We start from the raw sequence: 18,562 nt of genomic DNA on the forward strand, positions 1-18,562 counted from the left end.
CTGCTCTTTGTGGAGTGCGTTTGGGCTGAGCGCTGTTGCTGCAAGTTGGAAGGCAGAGACTGCTACTAACTCTCTGTTGGTTCCTGTTGCAGGCGGCCAGTAACAAAGATCCTAGGGGCCAGGAGCTGCCTCGGACCGCCTGGCAGGCTCCCAGCCGGAGAGGGACCAAGAGTGTAAGAAGAAGCCAAATGCAGAAGCCTGTGCTCTCCAGTGCAGGTGAGCGGGCAAGGAAAGAGAGTTGGGCAGCAGGAGAGAGGGAGGTGGTTGGAAATGCAGGGGAGAGGCAGGATTCAAGCTGTGCAGGGCTATGGGAGGGGAATGGTACTGATGTTCTCTCTGTGTTTCCTCTCTGTGGACAGGTCCTCCAAGGAGCACTGCTTCAGAAACCTCTGTTAAAGATGATGGCATTAGAATATTTGTGGCTCTCTTTGACTACGATCCTGTTTCTATGTCTCCTAACCCTGATGCAGCAGAAGAGGAGCTCCCATTTAAGGAGGGACAGATCCTGAAAGTAAGAGCACACCTTAGTGAACACCTTCTACTCTGTATGGTTCCATCTGATGTTCCAGGGACAGCATAAACCTTCAAGGCAGAGACTCCTTCATCTTGGGATTTTCCTTAGCTTCCCTTTCTCCTCTGTACATCTCAGTCCCTGTGGTTTCAACAGTCTCTGGCCTGTCTTTTCCCTTGCAGGTATGTGGAGACAAGGATGCTGATGGCTTTTACAGGGGTGAATGTGCAGGAAGGGAGGGCTACATTCCGTGCAACATGGTATCAGAAGTCCAAGTGGAGAATAATGAGATCAAGAAGCAGCTCCTAAAGCAAGGGTTCCTGCCTGCTGACACACCGGTGGAGAGCATAGGTACTGTGTCTCTTTTATGTGTGCACTGTGAGCGTGTCCCTTTGCTGAAGCGTGGAAAGCTCAGTTGTGCTGTCAAGCTGCGTGGCCAGTGCACCAAACCCATCTCTAGGGCTGGTCCCCAGGCTTATTTAGTGGCTGCTGCAGTAGCAAGCAGGGAAGTCTGGATGGTGAGGGAGGCAGATGTTTTGACGTCTCAGTTCATGCCTGAGCCCGAGGCTGCATCTGCAGCTGCAGGAGCTGCTGCTGTGCTTGAGGTGTCATGTCTGTGAACTCAGCACAGAGTGTGAATGAGGCTGATCCTTGCTAGTGAAGGGAAAACAAAACAGTTTGAGGAGCAGCTGAAAAGGAAAAAAAAAAAAAAAAAAGCCAAGAAAAAGCAGTCCAACTTGTTTCCATTTCCCTGTAGTGAGACCCAATATCCAGCCCGAGAGGCTATGGCGCTGACAGTGCCCAGCTCCTAAATGTGGGTCTCTGGCAGGTTGATGCTGAGGAGCACAGGGGTCAAAGGTGTCTTTTGCTTTCACTTTGTGGCTATTTGATTTTTTGGTAGGTTTGTGTCCTTTGGCCTCTTTCATGTCTAGGGAGAGAAGAGATTTGAGTAAGGCACTTTTTCACACTGGGGCTTTTCCACACTTGTGGATACACAAGATTCTCTGTCCCGTGCCCTCAGAAGAATAAAGGAACATAATAGCCCTGAGACTCCAGGAAACATGGTTGGTTTGAAGGTTTTCAGGAGGGTGGTGGTAGTGAAGAAGACATACCTTATGTGTACGTGCTGATAGGAAACCTGGTTTCCTTTGGCAGCCAGGCTTTCTGTGCCTCTGTTGTTTTCCTGCTGCCACGAACCCATATTCCTGCCTTGTAACTAAGAAGATGCCTTGGAGGGGTTGGTGTGGAAGCTCTTTCTGCATGCTCATCTGGGGACTTGTCCTGTATTGATGCTGCTCAGTGCAGAAACTGTAGCTAGAAACTTCCCCAGGTTTCTTCCCCCTGAGGCAGTTGATAGGGGTGCACCTCACCTGGTGTTTTTCAAGTCTTAACGGAACAAGGCTTTATTTTATCCTTGGGATGCTGCTTCTGAAAGATAAAGGGTAGCAAAGTTTGTCTGATGTGCACTGTGGTACAGCTAAGGAGCATAAATACAGTGGATTTCTGTGTGTATCTGGGCTGTGGATCATGCCTCATCTGAGTCCACACATGAGAAATGGAGATTTGGGCTGTGCCCATAGAAATCATGGCGTCTGCTTCCCAGGGGAGGCATGTCATGCTGCTCTGTTGCCTGTTCACTCTTCAATATGCTTTTCACTTTCCCTTCACTGTGTTTCTCTTGTCTATTTATTTGCTTTTTTGGATTTTTATGAAGGAAATGGCACATTTTCTCCACCTCCACGCCGCCAAAGCATCCCTCCTCCAAAACCCAGACGCTCCAAGAAAGGTCTGTGTCACCCACTGCTTCTTCTGTGCTTTTCTCAATAGGGTTACAGACTGCATTGAATTTTTGCTACTTGCTTACAGGACCCTCAGATGTTTGTCTCTGTACAACTGCTAGGAAGTGGAAAGAGAGCCCAACCCTGTGCTGCTGTTAAGTTTTTAACAACAGTGATGTCTCGTATAGTTTTGGAGCTTGACCTCTGCTTCTTGTTACGTCCCTGAGTCATGGTTACTGGTGTAGGCTTTGAGTTGCATGAATGGTTTGCTTCTGTTGTTTGCTGCTTTGGTCTTTGTTCTTTCTACTGTTGTTTGTCAGTTCTGTCATGTGGTCACTGCTGAAAGATGAACTGTCACTGATGAGAACTTTTCTTCCCCCAGAAGGGCTGGATAAACAGGAGAAGTACAAGTCTCATGCAGGTGAGAATTGCTCTTTTGTACTATGAGTAGATAGTGCATGATCAGAATACAGACACATTTTGCAGTCGAGAGCCTATGCAAGACCCTGTAGTGGTGCTTCAGAGCACTGTAAGAAAATGGTGGTTCTCACAAATGAAGGGGTTCTTTTAATATAGCAGTGGGTGCAGTGGCCTTTGACTAAACAGGGAGTGTTTGAGGTGAAGGGCACTGGTTGTTGTGCTTTGGAGAAGCAGAGAAATCTCTTACGCATCCAATGCTGTGGTCCTTAAAACCTAAGGTCCCTCAAGAAGGTGCTTACTATGCTTAGGTGCACAGTCATCCCTTGATGCCCAAGAGGCCAAGCCTGCAAACCCCTTGGTAGCTCATCCAGTGTTGACCTGAAGCAGGGACATGAGGAACGGACAGTGTGTGTCTCCTGTAACACCAGGCTTTGCTTTTGTAGACCCAGAGGAGGTCTCTTAAGTCCTGGCTGAGCAAGTGGGTGGCTTTGAAAGTGCAGCATGTTTCCTGGATGATGAGGCCTCTGCTTCCCTTCATGCTGGGCTCTGCTGCTGTGGCTGTTGCTCTCCAGGGCTCTTGCTGTTCCCCTGGCACTTGGAGGATGAATTTTGTAGCTGAGTAGCAGGTCATTGTGTGCAGGGAGGAGAAATATCCATTCAAGACCCTATAAGGAGACTGCTGTCCTGTGTGTGTACATATATATATACACACATATTTGTGTGTGTGTGTGTACAATCAGAAAATATAGAATAATACATTCCTGTATATATAGCAGGACACCAGGATGCTGGAATGTGGAGATGTTCCCACTTCTGTGCTTACACAGGAGATCAGAAGATTATTGTACTAAATGTCTCTATGGCCTCTGAGATCTCTCACCCATTCAGTTGCCCCCTTGGTATTCTTTTTACTCAGTCCACTCCAAGAATGTTGAAGGAGTTGCTGTGATTTGGGTTTTGTCCTGGAACTTCCAGCTGAGGATATTGCATTTTATTTTTGTCCTGCAGGGCAGAAGCATAAAGACTGTGAGGCTGAACTGCTTACTTCTCATCGTATGGTGGCTGTCTTTGACTATAACCCTAAGGAGAGCTCTCCAAATGCAGATGTAGAGGTAAGCACCAGCTTACCTTTCCTAGGTTTCTTTTCCCTCTTTCTTTTTTTCATCTGTCCCAAGACATTTGTCTCTGTTTTGACCAAAGTGCTCATTGTAGCTTGGCAATCTTACTGCTAAAAAGGGGTTGGCTAAAGTCATAAAATGCAGTTTGCTGATATGTTCTCATGCACTTTCTGATACCCATGTTCAGTTACCTGTGAAGAACATGATGCAATATACCCCTAGTGATTTTTCAGGATGTCTCAGTGAAACTCTGTGAGTGTCTCATGGCCTTGTAGCATCCCTTAATGATTAGATGGGGCTTAGCAGGTCTGTGGCAGGAGGAAGCAGCCCCTGCTGTTAGCAGCTGATCGAGGGCACCCTCTGGCAAAAGGGAAAACCTGCTTAACAGTTTGAATGGACTTCTAATACTTCAACTGAGTGTGTCTTGGAGCATGCCTTTTGTGTTGAATACCTGTGTAGGTCTTTGTTCGAGCAAGAAGACTTGGCTCCAATTTAATGGACCAATAGTCTAAGTTTTTGCTTTTCAAGCAGTCCCTACACAGAATCCAGACTGTTTTTGTGGATAAGTCTGAGGTAGAAAGACAGCAGTGCTGAATCCTTTCTGCAAAATAACCTTTCTACTTTAGAACATGCTCTGTTCTCTTCTCTCTTTTCTCCATAGCAGTGTTAGTCTACTCTGAGCAAACAGAAACATGGGGTTTGGATTCAGATTGTTTCTATGCGTCAGAGAGGAGTGTATGGCCAAGAGGTGACTCATGAGCATCTCATGAGCAAGACAGGCTGCTGCTGAGGACAGAGTGTTTTAAGGATGGAGGATTATCTTAGTGAGAGCATGCATTAGCCAAAGAATGCTTTTGAGCTCATGTCAACAAGAAGATGGCTGTATGGCTGTATTTTCTGCAGTAATTTGCTCTTCCTAGAACCTGCTGTATGGGCAGAGCTCACATTATTGAAACAAGCTGGTCCAGTTCTGCTGCACTGTTGGAAGTGGTCCCTGTGCACAATCCCAGGAAATCTGGTCAGCTGTTCTGCTAGAAGCCTGCAGTTGCTGTTACGAACTTGCACCAGGACAGAGTAGGATCAGCTGTGCCCTTCTGTGTGAAGCTGTGAGTGAAGTTCCCTCAAAGTGTCTTTCTGCTACAACAAAATAATTCACAGCAAGCAGGAGGAACCTGCAGCCTCCAGAGATAAACTGAGTACTAGGGATATCATAAGGTAAATGTATTAGAGGTAGATCACTTCCAGCTAACGCTTCTGTGAAGTGCATATAAAGCCAGCGTGTCTTGAGTGGGACACAGCCTGTTTGGAGACTCCACCTTTTTTTAGAGTAGCTATTTTGCTGTAACTGGGCAGTTTCTTCTGTTGGTGGAGACTGCTTCCACCTTTGTCTTTTCTCTTGTGCTCCAGGGGGCCCCTGCTGGGGTGTCTGACAGGAGGATGTGATGGAGGGTGACATGTTGCGTGGTAATGTTCTGTCTCCAGGTCAGATCTTCCCATTTGTATGCATTCCTGCTAGTGACTAATCTCTGAGCATTGCATACAGAACAGGCTCATGCAAAGGAGCAGAACTGAGTAGTTACCTTTAAAGAAATGCAAGGTGGTTTTGGTGGTTGTTCAGCTTGTCTCAACATACCTTTCCAGAACAGGTTGTAGGCACTATTTTGAAGCCTTATTAAAACTGGTTTAAGAAACAGGCTTTGCTCTTGTCTGAATTTATGAAATGCTTCCTTAGCACTGAGGTCCACAGTTACCCACCTCAGTTGCCCTTCTTCGTCCTGGTCCTGCAAGTCTTAATACAGCATCCTCCCTCCCGCAGGGTAAGCATGTGCAAGAAGCCCAGGGTGACCTGGTGTTTCAGGCCAGACGTTCCAGGTAGCGCTTCTCCTGTGACCATTGTTCTCTTGCTCTTTGCAGGCTGAACTGACTTTCAGTGCTGGGGACATTATCACTGTGTTTGGGTCCATGGATGATGATGGATTCTATTATGTGAGTACAGGGGTTGGGAAGGGCCAGTGGCTACATCTGAAGTCGTTGGAGTCCATCTAGTGGCAGGAGAGCAGAAATCAGGGAACAAAATACTCTGCAAAAAAAGCCAAGCCCATATCTGCTTATTGCAGGGCAGGGTGTTTCTGGCAGTCCATGTTCCTGTAACCACAATATGCAGATGGATTTGAGTTTATTTCTTGGCATAACTTGACTGCATGTTTCCCAAAGCCTAGGGTGCATTGTTCTGTACATGTATCTGCTGCATCAGCATCTGCTGTAAGCTGATTTGTCGCCAAGCACTCAGACACATGCTCTCATCCAGTGCAGGAGGCTACAGTGGTAACGTGAAAATACAGATGTACAGTGACACCCATCTGAGCATATCTCCACAAGCTCTTTCATGTACTGTGCATGCATACCTGGGGCTGTGCCTGCCAGTGAGCTGTGTGCTAGACATGATCCTTGGCCCTTGGATCCCTGCATAGGAAGCAGTGTGTCTTCACACATCAAAGTTGAGGTTCAGCTTCAGGTAGAGTCTGGAGGGGATCACTGTGAATGCTTTGTTTGCCTTCTTTCATAGTGTTGGCCAAACACCATTGCTGGGGTTGGTTTTCTCTCACTCAAGCACCTGCTGAACTGGAGACAATTCTCTAGGCATACAGCCAAGTTTGGTTTGCAGCTCTGCACCTCAGTGAGCATTGAGGCCATGTCTGCAGGACATTGTACCAGTAGGACTTCATTCTTTACAAAAGAAATAAATACCAGACTAAATCAAAGGCCTTTGGAAAGCCTGTGGCACTGTCGTATTCCAGTTGCTTCCAGGATAGCAGTGGGAGTGATCTGAATTTGTAGAAGTGACCATGTTGCTGGAATACATTTGTCATGGCATCTGCCATCTTTTCTTCCTTTACTCCCTTCTGTGTTTCTATGCTCTGAATTGTTTCACTGAGCAACTAAGCAAGAATGTGAGTCATGGAATTTGCTGAGGATCCTTCCAGCATGAGTGTGTTCCCAGGCTTCTCTCAGACCACAGCCTGGCCTTCCTTGCATGGGACTGCTCCTCAGTTTCTTATTTCTCCATCAGCCAGGAAAGCTGGTGTGAGAACTGAATGTTGATCTTGCAGGGAGAGCTGAACCAACAGAGAGGACTTGTCCCATCTAACTTCTTGGAAGCTGAACCTTTGGATGGAGGCATGGCTGAGGAGCTGCATTCAAAAGATAAAGAAGCTTTTCCACTGAGTGCTGAGAGCCAGGTAAGACTGTGTGACTCTGCATCGTACAGACATCCAACTGTGATGTGGCTGGAGACAGGCATTGCACAGCATGCAGCTTCTGATGGAATCATTTAAACTAGTGCATGCAGCTTAATTCATCCCATGGAAAATGCTCAGGGGTTTAGGAGTGCTAGGAGCTCTTCCTGCACAATGTGGCACCTTAGTCTCATTGTGGTCAGACAAGCAAAGAGTGCATCCCAAAGCCCACCAGCAAATACTTTAGATCCACGGAAGGGTCAGTGGTGAAATCCTGCTGCAAGCAAAGCAGTTCAGGCAGCTTCCCAGACATGTGACATTTCTCAGATAGGCTCATACCCAAGCCAAGGAGTTGTGGAGTTCCCAACACCAATGCTCTTCCACCTATTCTGAGTTAGATATGTCTTAATCCAGTCCGAGGTGCTTCCAGATAAATTCAAAACACACTGGGGAGTTGCCCAAACAGATCTGTGAGATGAATCCTCAGGCTTTGAAAGCATCCCACAAATGCAGAGAATGAAATGGTTGAGCTAACCCCTTGTATTATGCTGCTGATGCTCTTGAAACAAATGCTTAAGTGGGAGATTTGAGTCATCTGCCGGATTCAGTCCTCACTTGGTGGAGCACCTGTGACCTCATATTCTGTGTCGTTCTAGAGAGTGGAAGGCAGGGAGGGACTCAGCTTGGTCCCAGCTCATATGTACTTCACCTTCAGTTCTTCTTAGAAGGTTTTTGGCACCATCAAGTAGTGCCAGACCCACCAAAGTGTGTAAAAGCAGGTCCAGTTTGGCTTTGAACCAGTCCTTCAGTAAGCATGTGGCCCTGTATCCTCCTTTGCTGAACTTTCCACTTTTGCCTCCCTAGCTTTCCTGCTTTCTGCAGCATTCCTTGTCCTATTTTTCATGCTCAGCTCTTCCTTTTCTCTGTGCCCACCTCCCATTTCTATCTTCAAATGCTGCCTGATCTCCCTTAGCCTTCACCTGCAGCCCCATCTTTTGCTTCCAGGCATTTCAAGCTTTGTGAGTACAGGGTCTACAATACAGCCTTGATGCCTTCTGGCAAAGAGCAGGCCTGACTCAGAAATAAGGTTTGTGGGTAGGTTGCTGGATCATCTTCCAAACTCAGAAGTTGTCTGGGTCCCTTGTGCTTACCTGTTTAGGATACTCAGTCCCTTTCCTCCTAGCATCTAAATCCATAGTGGGGACTCAAAGGTTATCATAGAATCATAGAATAGTTCGGGTGGGAAAGGACCTCAAGATCATCTAGTTCCAACCCCCCTGCAGGGCAGGGACACCTCACAGTAAACCATCCCACCTGGCCTTGAACACTGCCAGGGATGGAGCACTCACAGCCTCCCTGGGCAACCCATTCCAGTGCCTCACCACCCAACAGGAAAGAATTTCCTCCTTAGATCCAATCTAAACTTCCCCTGTTTAAGTTTGAACCCGTTACCCCTTGTCCTGTCACTACAGTCCCTGACGAAGAGTCCCTCCCCAGCATTCTTATAGGCCCCCTTAAGGTACTGGAAGGCTGCTATGAGGTCCCCACGCAGCCTTCTCTTCTCCAGGCTGAACAGCCCCAACTTCCTCAGCCTGTCTTCATACGGGAGGTGCTCCAGTCCCCTGATCATCCTTGTGGCCTCCTCTGGACTTGTTCCAACAGTTCCATGTCCTTTTTATGTTGAGGACACCAGAACTGCACACAATGCTCCAGGTGAGGTCTCACAAGAGCAGAGTAGAGGGGCAGGATCACCTCCTTCGCCCTGCTGGTCACGCTTCTTTTGATGCAGCCCAGGATACGGTTGTCTTTCTGGGCTGCGAGCGCACACTGCAGCCGGCTCATGTTCATTTTCTCATCGACCAGCACCCCCAAGTCCTTCTCTGCAGGGCCACTCTGAATCTCTTCTTTGCCCAGTCTGTAGCTGTGCCTGGGATTGCTCCGACCCAGGTGTAGGACCTTGCACTTGTCATGGTTGAACTTCATAAGGTTGGCATCAGCCCACCTCACAAGCGTGTCAAGGTCCCTCTGGATGGCATCCCTTCCCTCCAGCATATCAACCGGACCACACAGCTTGGTGTCATCGGCAAACTTGCTGAGGGCGCACTCAATCCCGCTGTCCATGTCAGCGATGAAGATGTTAAACAAGACCGGTCCCAACACTGATCCCTGAGGGACACCACTCGTTACTGGTCTCCAGCCAGACATTGAACCATTGACCACAACTCTTTGTGTGTGGCCATCCAGCCAGTTCTTTATCCAACGAGTGGTCCATCCATCAAATTGATATCTCTCCAATTTAGAGAGAATGATGTTGTGTGGGACAGTGTCAAATGCTTTGCACAAGTCCAGGTAGATGACATCAACTGCTCTACCCCTGTCCATCAGTTCTGTAGCCCCATCATAGAAGGCCACCAAATTGGTCAGGCAGGATTTCGCCTTAGTGAAGCCATGCTGGCTGTCACCAGGCACCTTGTTGTTTTTCATGTGCCTTAGCATGCTGTCCAGGAGAATGTGCTTATCAAGCTGTTACTACCAGGGTTTGAGAGCCCCAAGGTTATGCAAGTCTCCCTTTCCCAGGGGGAAAACAAGCATTCAGATGGGTTTCCTTCTCCAATTTCCCACTCAAAATTATTCCCTCTTCCCAAATTAACTCATCAATTGGAATAGAGGGTGCCAAAGGATACCTAAACCAGTAAAATGAAAAAGGGTTTAATTCATATTATAGCTTGTTACAGATCTAACCCTTCTCTCTGGCATTAGCCAGCAGGGAGAAGGACCTGTTTCAGATGCCAGCCCCAGCCTCGGTTCTCCCAGAAACCATGGGGAAATTCAGGTAACCTTCAGGGCTCAGATAGCTGATCTGCCACTTGCTTAGCTAATGGCCTTTTATTAAGGGTGTGTAAGAACCAGGAATTTGGCTGATACAACAGGGTAAGATATGCAACAAATCTGCCGTTATTTCTAGCATTCTTATTTGCATCCCTCTCTTATCTCTTCTGTTTTACTGGGGAGGAAACTGCGACACCAGTTGACCTGCCATGTCCCAGGCTTTGTCACGAGCCTTCCAAGGTATCAAGGTCCTGTCTGTTCTGGTGCTGAGCCAGCAGCTCGAGCTGATCCTGCTCACTGCCCTCAGCTTGCTGCTGGTCCTCCACTTTTCTCTCTGCTTTCCACTGGTGCTAGGTTTAGCAGTGGTGACTGTTCCTTTGGATGCAGCACTTTGGCTCAGATATCCCTGCTTGCTGTTCTCCTATTGTTCATGACACCTTTTTTTTAACAGAAATGCCTTTCAAATGTGATAAACCCAACCCACATAAAATAGGTGTTTTGGGCTTGCCTGCCTTTCATATCTTTCCATTTGTCTCGGCTTTTCTCTGTCAGAGATCCAGCAGAGCTTCCCCTTGCACTGGCTCTAACTCTGGGTCTGTAAAGCAGGAAGATGTTGCCTTAGGTCAGGTAATTTTGGTACTTGGCTGACCCATGAGCTGCTATTCTTCAGCTTGAAGTGTGGGGACTTGGAAAATTCAGTTGGTGGTGATTAAACCAATTTTACTTCAGTGGGAATCCACACTATCTAAGCATGACTTTTGGTTGGCTGCTTCTGTGTAGTGACAGACTGCCTCCTGTCCTGCTGCTTCCCTGCTTCACCAGGAGGCCTCTCCTAGGTGATTCTGGCTTAACCCTCTTTAACTGTGTGCTGTCCTGCTTGTTCTGTGCAATCCAGATCCATCTGAACAGCTTCCAGATAGGAATGGCTTGCTTGTCCCCCTTTAAAAGCAGTACATTTACCCTGCTCATAACCAAACTTGTGTTACTTAGCTACATTTATGAATCTGCTTAGTGATTACTGAGGAGAGACAGAACCTGCCCTCACTGAGGCTTTGACTCTGGCACAGCAATCGCAGCATCCGTACGTCTGGGCAGAACACCTCCTGGCTAAGGCAGAGGGAAAACCTCCTTCTGTAAAACACACATATTCTGGGGGCCATCCCTGAGCCGGACTGAACTCTCTCACACAGCCATGCCTGGGGCTTTTCAAACCCCGATGACATCCTCACTCCATAGAGTTAAGGAATTTGCTTGGGAAACTGTGTTGTTGATGCATCCAACACAAACAGAAACACCTTTGCTGCTGTGGTTTGGGGTGGAGGGAGTGGGGGGTATGCAAAAGGGCAAAGGATGCATGGCAGCCTCTGGAGAAGTCTTGTTTGAATCTTCTGAAAGACAGCATGGCGAAGCAGACTCCCATCAGTGTCCCAGGCCTAGCTTGAGATCCAGCATATCCAGCTTGAGACCCAGCATGCATATGCTCCGTGGTATTGCAGCAGAGCTTTGGACATGTGTTAAAGCTAGTCCCACTCTTAACAGAAGCTTCTCCAGCATGATCAGGAGTGATTTTTCAATTGCTTGTAACTTCTTGGATTTGAGGTTTCAGCATATCTGTTCTTCACACTTCCCTGCTTCCTGCTGCTCTGCTGAAGGCCTGAGAATAAGGGCAATTGACTTTCCAAATTGCACTGGGGAAGGTAGATAATTTTGGTTTATTTCTGAGTAAATCTTGCTGGCAACTGAAAAAGTGAAGCAGTTTAACTTTCAAACTGACAACATTTGGGGATTAGATTCTTAAGCAATAAGAAAAATAGAGCGCAAAGAAGAGTATCCAAGAAGTTATGGTCACCAGCTCGGGCCCTAAAACGCTCATGCTCACCAACTGGGAGCAGTTGCTTTAATGCTGCAGCTGTCAAAGGAGTATTTTTGCATCAGTAATACACAGTTGCTGTCAAGGACTGATTATAAAGCACCTACAGAAAGTGTTTGATTCTAATTGATTTCATGTATTTATTTCTGCCTGTGTTACGCACCCGTGATGGTTCTTTTCTTCAGAGAATGAGGAAGAGAAGAGTCCAGTGATAGATATGAATGATACATAGACAGAGAGAGAGCAACCATGTAAGTGTATGTGAGAAGATCTTTTCAATCTCCCACCCAGCCTAGCATATTGAACTGTCATGTACCTGTAGTTTACTCCTTTTCTTGCTTGTAGTTTGACAGGCTGGGCTGGGGCTCTGCTAGCGAGTCCGCCTTCAAAACCTCTACTGGCAGACCTTTACCTACCAGATTGGTCCTATAGTAAAGACAAGCCATGACCCGTTCGGCACATGAACTGCAGTTGTTTGGAACAATTATCTGGTGGTTTTGGGGACATGATGGGACTGTGCTGGGTGTTCAGGTTTAGAAGTTACATGCTTTGTAATTCAGCCTGGCCTTCTACCACTGTTCCAGCACATCAACAGCTAAAGCTTTGTTTAGCCTTTGCAAGATCCTGCTTAGGCTGAGCACACCCCGTATTTCGCGTATGTAGGGTATTTTCTTCCTGATTGTATTCCTTCCTTAGTATAGTCCTGAAAACTCCCTGCATACCATCAACTTAAGGAAGCAGTAACATTGAGTCCCTAAAACCTTATGTGGATAATTGTTCTGTCTGACAACACTTAAAGCAACAGTTTTGGGGCTGTGGGGTGAGACCCCTGGTTTTGGGGGGCAGTGGGAGCAGATCTGTGGTTTCCTTAGTCTCAAACATTGTTTTCCTGAAATTGTGCAATGCAGCAGTACCTGGACAGCATGGAAAAGTGCCCCCTGAAAATGAACATGACTCCTGGTTATCCACACTAACAGCTTTTACTCTGTCCTGATAGAGCAATTTTTCCTTCATGTTCCTCTTAAAGAAGAAACATTTTAGTAACATTTGTCTCTTAACAGATGAATCCATGAAATACTGCTGTTGCTTTTCTGCCATATAGAGACCTCTGAGAATATCTGCACATGCTTGCGTGTGAAACCTCTGTGCATGGAAATCTGCCTGGGCATCGTATGCCACAGCTGGGAATCAACAGCACTTCCCGCTACAAAGCCAGGAGACTGTCAGTCACTTCACTTTAGCTGTTTGATATTTGCTAGTGACATTGGTACTGCAGCATCCTTATTCCAGTGACTAATGGTGACATTTGTGAGCTGGGCTGGGTACCAGCCTCTCATTTTGTGTGCAGTCTTTCATGCATCACTCTCTACAGGAGAAATTATATAAGGTTTTGGGCTGCTTCAGATCACCACTAAAACTGTCCCACTTTTGCCAGATAAAATGGTTTCCAGTGATTAAGGGCACCTGCCTGGACAGGGGGCTTTACATCACTCCCACATCCTTTGGGGCTCCTAAGCCAGAGCCCAAGGCTTGAGCTTCATAGGGGAGATCATTCGCTGTGTGTTGGTGAGACCCATTCTGAAGTGAGCCCATTATCTTTGTGCATTTTATCCAAGGATTTTTTGTGCACAATGCATAAATGGTTGCTGTAGCTGAGCCCACGGATTATTACTTTTGCACACAGCTCACACAGTAGGCTACCAAGTTAGCCCTCATCTGGCTTACTTTTTCTCTTTGCCTCCATAAACCTTACATTACTGGCTGAAAATGGTTCCTCTAGATTAATCCAGATTTATTGATAGACTTCTCAAACCTGACTAGCACCTGGGCAGTAAACAGCAAGCATTGCAGCTTGCCTGTGTGTGCAGACAGGAGCTACCGATGATCACAGCTGGTGCCTCAGCATTAGTTGGAGCAGTTGACCTTGCAGGCAGAACACAAGCTTGCACAAGGGCAAGGCTGTGCCATCGAGCTGTTGGCAACATGTCCTTGGCAGTGCTGCATATCTGGAGAATCACAGAAGTGCCTTTGCAAGTTTGTGGAACAAGATTTCTAGATAAAGTGTGAGTTCAGGAAGAATCAGCCACTGTATTGTTTCCTGTAGATAAGAGAGGTAGAGAGGAGTTCCATCTCTGTCCCTGTAGCCAGAGACACTGTGTCAGGTAAGAGTCTGATGGCACTGTTACTTGGGACAGTTTAAACCGATTGCTGCAAGGCTGCAGCTGTCTCTCATCTTTCTGGAGCTCTCTAGAAGCCTTGTGCTCCTGGCTGCTCAGAACTGACTCCATAGGCATTGCATGTACTGGGTCTGACTCCAGAGAAGAGGTTCCTGCTCATCTTGTATTCAGAAGTGCTTTCTTCCTGGAGCAGAGTGAAGCATCTGGAATACAGCAGCATGAGTGCAGCCTGCAAGGGGAGGAGAGGTCACAGGCTCTTCTTGTGCTCTTTGTCACACAGGAGGTAGGGTGATGGAGCAGTGCTGCTTTTGCTTTTGCCCCAGGAAACTTTAAATAAACCAGCCCACAGTATGTAACATAATTGTGCTGTGGCTCTGGCAGTCACATTCTGTCTGTGCATCACTCCAGTCAGTGCACTGCAAGCAGCTGCTGGGATTCTCCCTCACTGCCTGTGCAGGGATAATGTTTGTGCTCTCTGGAATGCTCCTACCCCAGGTAGAGCGCCCTGCTGCGCTGTCACTAACATCTTCCCTGTTGGTGCTCTCCCTGACTTAGCACGACCCAAGCAGATTAATGATGAGGGCAGGATGTTTCATGAGGAAGGCTTTTCCTTGGAACAGCTCCAGCCACTTTCATGTTGTGGATAGGATGTACAGCTGGGAGCTTGAAAGATTCTGGTTTTGAAAGCTGTGTGGAAGAGAAGGCAGTGGCACAAGTGGTCTCTAAGGCCTCAGAAACCCAGAGGCTCTTCCCTGCTGAACTTTGCAGCTTCTTGGGAAAGTTTGTCCTACCAGATCAGAAATGATCCCTGTCCAGACACCTAAACTCAGCGAGAGAAGGCTGGTGCTGGAATTGACCTGCCATTTGTATTTTGCAAAGAGGAAGCTGAGCCCAGGACCAGGGCACTTTCTGATTTCTAAAAGCCCTTTCCAAAAGGAACAGTGTACAGCTTGTCATTTGGGACTCTGGAGTCCAGTTAACATTCCCAAATGCTTAGGTGACTTAGGAACACGTTATTTGCTGCATGCCACTTGATACAAGACTACTCTATGTCCTTCTTCATCATGAACAACTTCTCTGTTATTGGTGCCGCTGCAGAGCATCAGACTTTGCTGTCTACCTCTCCTGTGACTAGACCTGATGGATGCCCTGCAGGATGCTGAATTTTTCTTCATGGCCACTGCTGCAGAAGCCTCCCAGCTTAGCGAGTGTTCTTGAACTTCTGAAGGTCTTTCACAGCCCTTAATAGGTTGTTTTTAATGCCCTGCCTTATGCCCCGGATTGTGCTGGGAGTCCACCAGGACCCCTGGCCCAGGGAGCCATGTATGGATGCATCAGGATCCATTAATCCATACTCTTGGGAGATGCTTCTTTTACAGCATCTTCAGCTGTGAAGCAGCATCTTTCACCATGTCCTCAGTGGGGCTTTTCTGCTGTCCTGTTCTTGGCCCAAAGTTAACGCATTTCAGAATGTCTGAGCTCAGGCAGTGTCTGGGTCATGGGTACGAGAAAGTTTAAATCCAGTGGAAACTTCCTAACTGGATCTGCAGCTGCACAGAGGGTCTGAGCTGTGCAGGATGAGGGGCAGCTGGTGGGGAGAAGGCAGGGTTCTCTGGCTGAGATGTCTGTTGCTGTGATGTCCTTCATCAGATCTAACTTGTGCTTTTTTCTCTTGTTTTCTCTTTTTCCCCACTCAGCTAAATCCAGATGGGTCTTTTGAGCAGAGCGATTCCTCACCAACTCCTCCTACTCTACCACCCTCCTGCCTTGGCATGGGTGAGCAGTGTCCGGAGCAGACATCGCTGGCCGTTCTCAAATACAGTCATGTAACTGGTCAGAGTAAAAAGAAGAGAGGCTTCTTCCTCAGAGGAAAAGAGCTCTTCAAAAAACTTGGGTCCAGTAAGAAAAATTAATAAGGGATTTGTTGTTCAGTAAAAATTGCCTGTGCAGTCCCCACAGAAACTGCCAATTCAGGAGAAGCCCTCTGCAATAAGCTGACTAGAGTCATAGGGGAAAAGTGTATGTTGAGGAGAGAGAACTCTCCAGTGGGTCTGTGAGCTGTGGTCTCTGCTAAGAGTGCAGACATGGGTGCCTACCCAGTGTGGGCAACGGCTCTGAACACATCATCATGGCACTGGGGTGTGTGAGGCCTCAGCTCTAGGACACAGCTGCTTCTGCAGTAGTGTGTCCTGCCCCTGACAGCCCTCAGTGCACCACTTCCCTGTAAATATTTTCATTTAAAACATATTCTGGCTGTAAGTTTGCTGAATGGCTTTTCCTAGCAAAGCCCTGGCCCCTAAGGAAGAGATCCCTTGTCCTCCACACCCTGGTATTTCTCTGGTCCAGAGGAGGTTGTGTTAACTCCTCCACTTCCCGCAAAGAAAATTTGCACTTCTCTGTTCCCTTGAATCCCCTTTGCTGTCTCTGGGCTGAGGAGTGAGTTCTTTGTTCTGTCAACCTGTAAATATGCAGCTGTGCCTAGGAGCATCCCACACTGCCTCAATCCTGTTCGGCACCAGGATTCCCATGCAGGGAGGAGTGATACCCTGAAGGGGTCCATACTTCTGCCTGTGGGGTGGGCTGCTGGAAGCTGCTCCTGTGGTTCACTTTGAGCACACACACTGGCTGGGGACTCCGCCTTATTTGGTTATTATTTGTCTTATTTATTTATTTATTTATTTATTTGGTTGGTTGGTTGGTTGGTGTCTGCCTCTTTCACAGTTTTCTTTGGCTGTTTGAATGGGCCGCTCCTGAGTTGGAGCATTTGGAAAGCAGAGCTGGGGATGGAGAGTTTGCAGCTATTTTCATATGAGATGATGTGTTCTTTGAGTTCAGACACATCCCTTTCTAAGCCACGGAAAGTTTTGTACTACATGGTTTCTATCCTTTCCAGTGTTTCTTTCTTTGCATGTTTTGGTGGGGTACTTGTGTTAAGGACAGTTCCCTGAGGTACGTGAATGATGCCAGCACAGTGTCCGGAGTGTTGGTGATATGGTATGTTTTTATTTAATATCAAATTTTATGATAATAAAGTCTATTTTCACAAAAATACATTTTCCTTAAAAAAACCCAAAAGATTCAATTGTGCTTATTCGGTGTGAGGGTCACAGAGGGGAAAATCATACCGGTCACTTGCACCTTGACGACGCTTCACAGCACTTCACTTTCCTGTGCTTGTGGGAAGAGCTGCCTTCCTTGGGAGTGAAAGGTCTCTGCCCAGCCTGTATTTGTGCTGGGAGTTGCAGGAAGGGGGAAGTTGTGCAGGTATTTTGCTTCTCAGTGACACCAATGCAGTGCAGCCCCCCACCGTGTGACCTGGCTGAGGTTCTTCAAAGCCTGGGGGTGCTGAGTGTGGACAGAGTGGCCCAGCACCCCCCACCCCTGCTGTCTGCTTGCCCCTGCTTTGTAAAGTTCTGCTGCCAGAGCTGGGCAACATTTTTCTTTACCTTAAAAAATGTCATTTTGTTTCATATCCATTTTGACCGAATGTGCCAACTTGGTTTTGTGAACGGGCAACAATCGAGAAAACGATTGCACACCAGCTGTATCACACAGACAGGTTATTAAACAAGTACACTAAAGCTAGTCAAGTATGTATATCTCTATATATACTAAACAAGCGCAGTAAATTGGATCAGGTATATATATATAGCACAGAGGAAACTTAGCAATGTATCAGATCATTACTGCATAGAGAGAACAGAGAAATACATCACCAATTACCCACACTTCAACTGGGAAGCCCTGTAGCAGCTGGTGCTGGGAGCCTCACCTGCAGGAGGATGCGCTGTAGGAATTTTCCCAGCTACCTGAGACTCCCTGTCTCCAGAGCAGAGCTGCTCCAGCCCTCATAGCATCTCCCTGGACTTGCTCCAACCACTCCACATCCCTCTGGTGCTGTTGCACCAGAGCTGGATCAGGACTGCAGGGGGATGCTCCCCAGAGTGCAGCAGAGTGGCAGGATCCCCGTCCCTGAGCTGCTGCTTACTTACACTCCTGGGGTGCAGTCCCAGGACACACTGGCAGGTCATGGGGAGCTGCTCATCACCCGATATCCCAAGTCCTTCTCCTCAGGGCTGCTCCATCCAGTCTCCACCAGCTTGTGTTTGTGCTTGGGATTGCCCCAACCCAGATGCAGTACCTTGCATTTGGCCTTGGTGAACTCCACAGTCTCACCTTTCCAGCCTGTCCAGGTCCCTCCTGATCCCATCTCTTCACTACAGCATGTCAGCCACACCGCACAGCTTGGTGTCATTGGCAAACTTGCTGGGAGTGATGGATCTCACTGTCCGTGTCACCAACAAAGTGGTTCAACGCTGCTGGTCCCAACACTGACTCCTCATGAACACCATTTGTCACCAGTCTCCACTTGGGTAGTTGATACTCTCTCTGCAGATGAAAGATATGGGGCTTGGTCACTGGGGCTTTGTGGGTTTAGGAGTAGGGAATGAAATGGGATTATGATGGGCCATGACTCAAATCACTCCCATGCCACTGCAATGAGGAAAAGCTGAGTTATTTTTCTGTGCTGTCTTTCCATCTTGAAAAAATATTTGGGAGTTCATCAATTAATGAAAGTGCTTTGTGCACTTCCCTGATTGTTTCTGCACTATAGTGGTTAAT

At 47.5% G+C, this 18,562-nt stretch overlaps 1 protein-coding gene across 14 annotated transcripts in view; it reads left to right on the top strand.

The window, feature by feature from the left end:
* Positions 1–17,014, top strand: part of TSPOAP1 (TSPO associated protein 1) — a 67,270-nt gene extending 50,256 nt beyond the window's left edge. For 8 of the 14 annotated variants that reach the window (XM_065695080.1, XM_065695094.1, XM_065695082.1 and 5 more), the window contains 9 exons: positions 93–216; positions 360–511; positions 694–862; positions 2,226–2,297; positions 2,672–2,710; positions 3,718–3,821; positions 5,742–5,813; positions 6,938–7,066; positions 15,637–17,014. In XM_065695080.1, the coding sequence (XP_065551152.1) occupies positions 93–216; positions 360–511; positions 694–862; positions 2,226–2,297; positions 2,672–2,710; positions 3,718–3,821; positions 5,742–5,813; positions 6,938–7,066; positions 15,637–15,852 (1,077 nt within the window). In that variant the 3' untranslated portion in view covers positions 15,853–17,014. The other 6 variants (XM_065695086.1, XM_065695087.1, XM_065695081.1 and 3 more) reach the window with 6 other exon arrangements.
* Positions 17,015–18,562: the final 1,548 nt, after the last annotated feature.

Source organism: Lathamus discolor, chromosome 14 (assembly GCF_037157495.1).
Source record: "Lathamus discolor isolate bLatDis1 chromosome 14, bLatDis1.hap1, whole genome shotgun sequence".
Taxonomy (NCBI): Eukaryota; Metazoa; Chordata; class Aves; order Psittaciformes; family Psittacidae; genus Lathamus; species Lathamus discolor.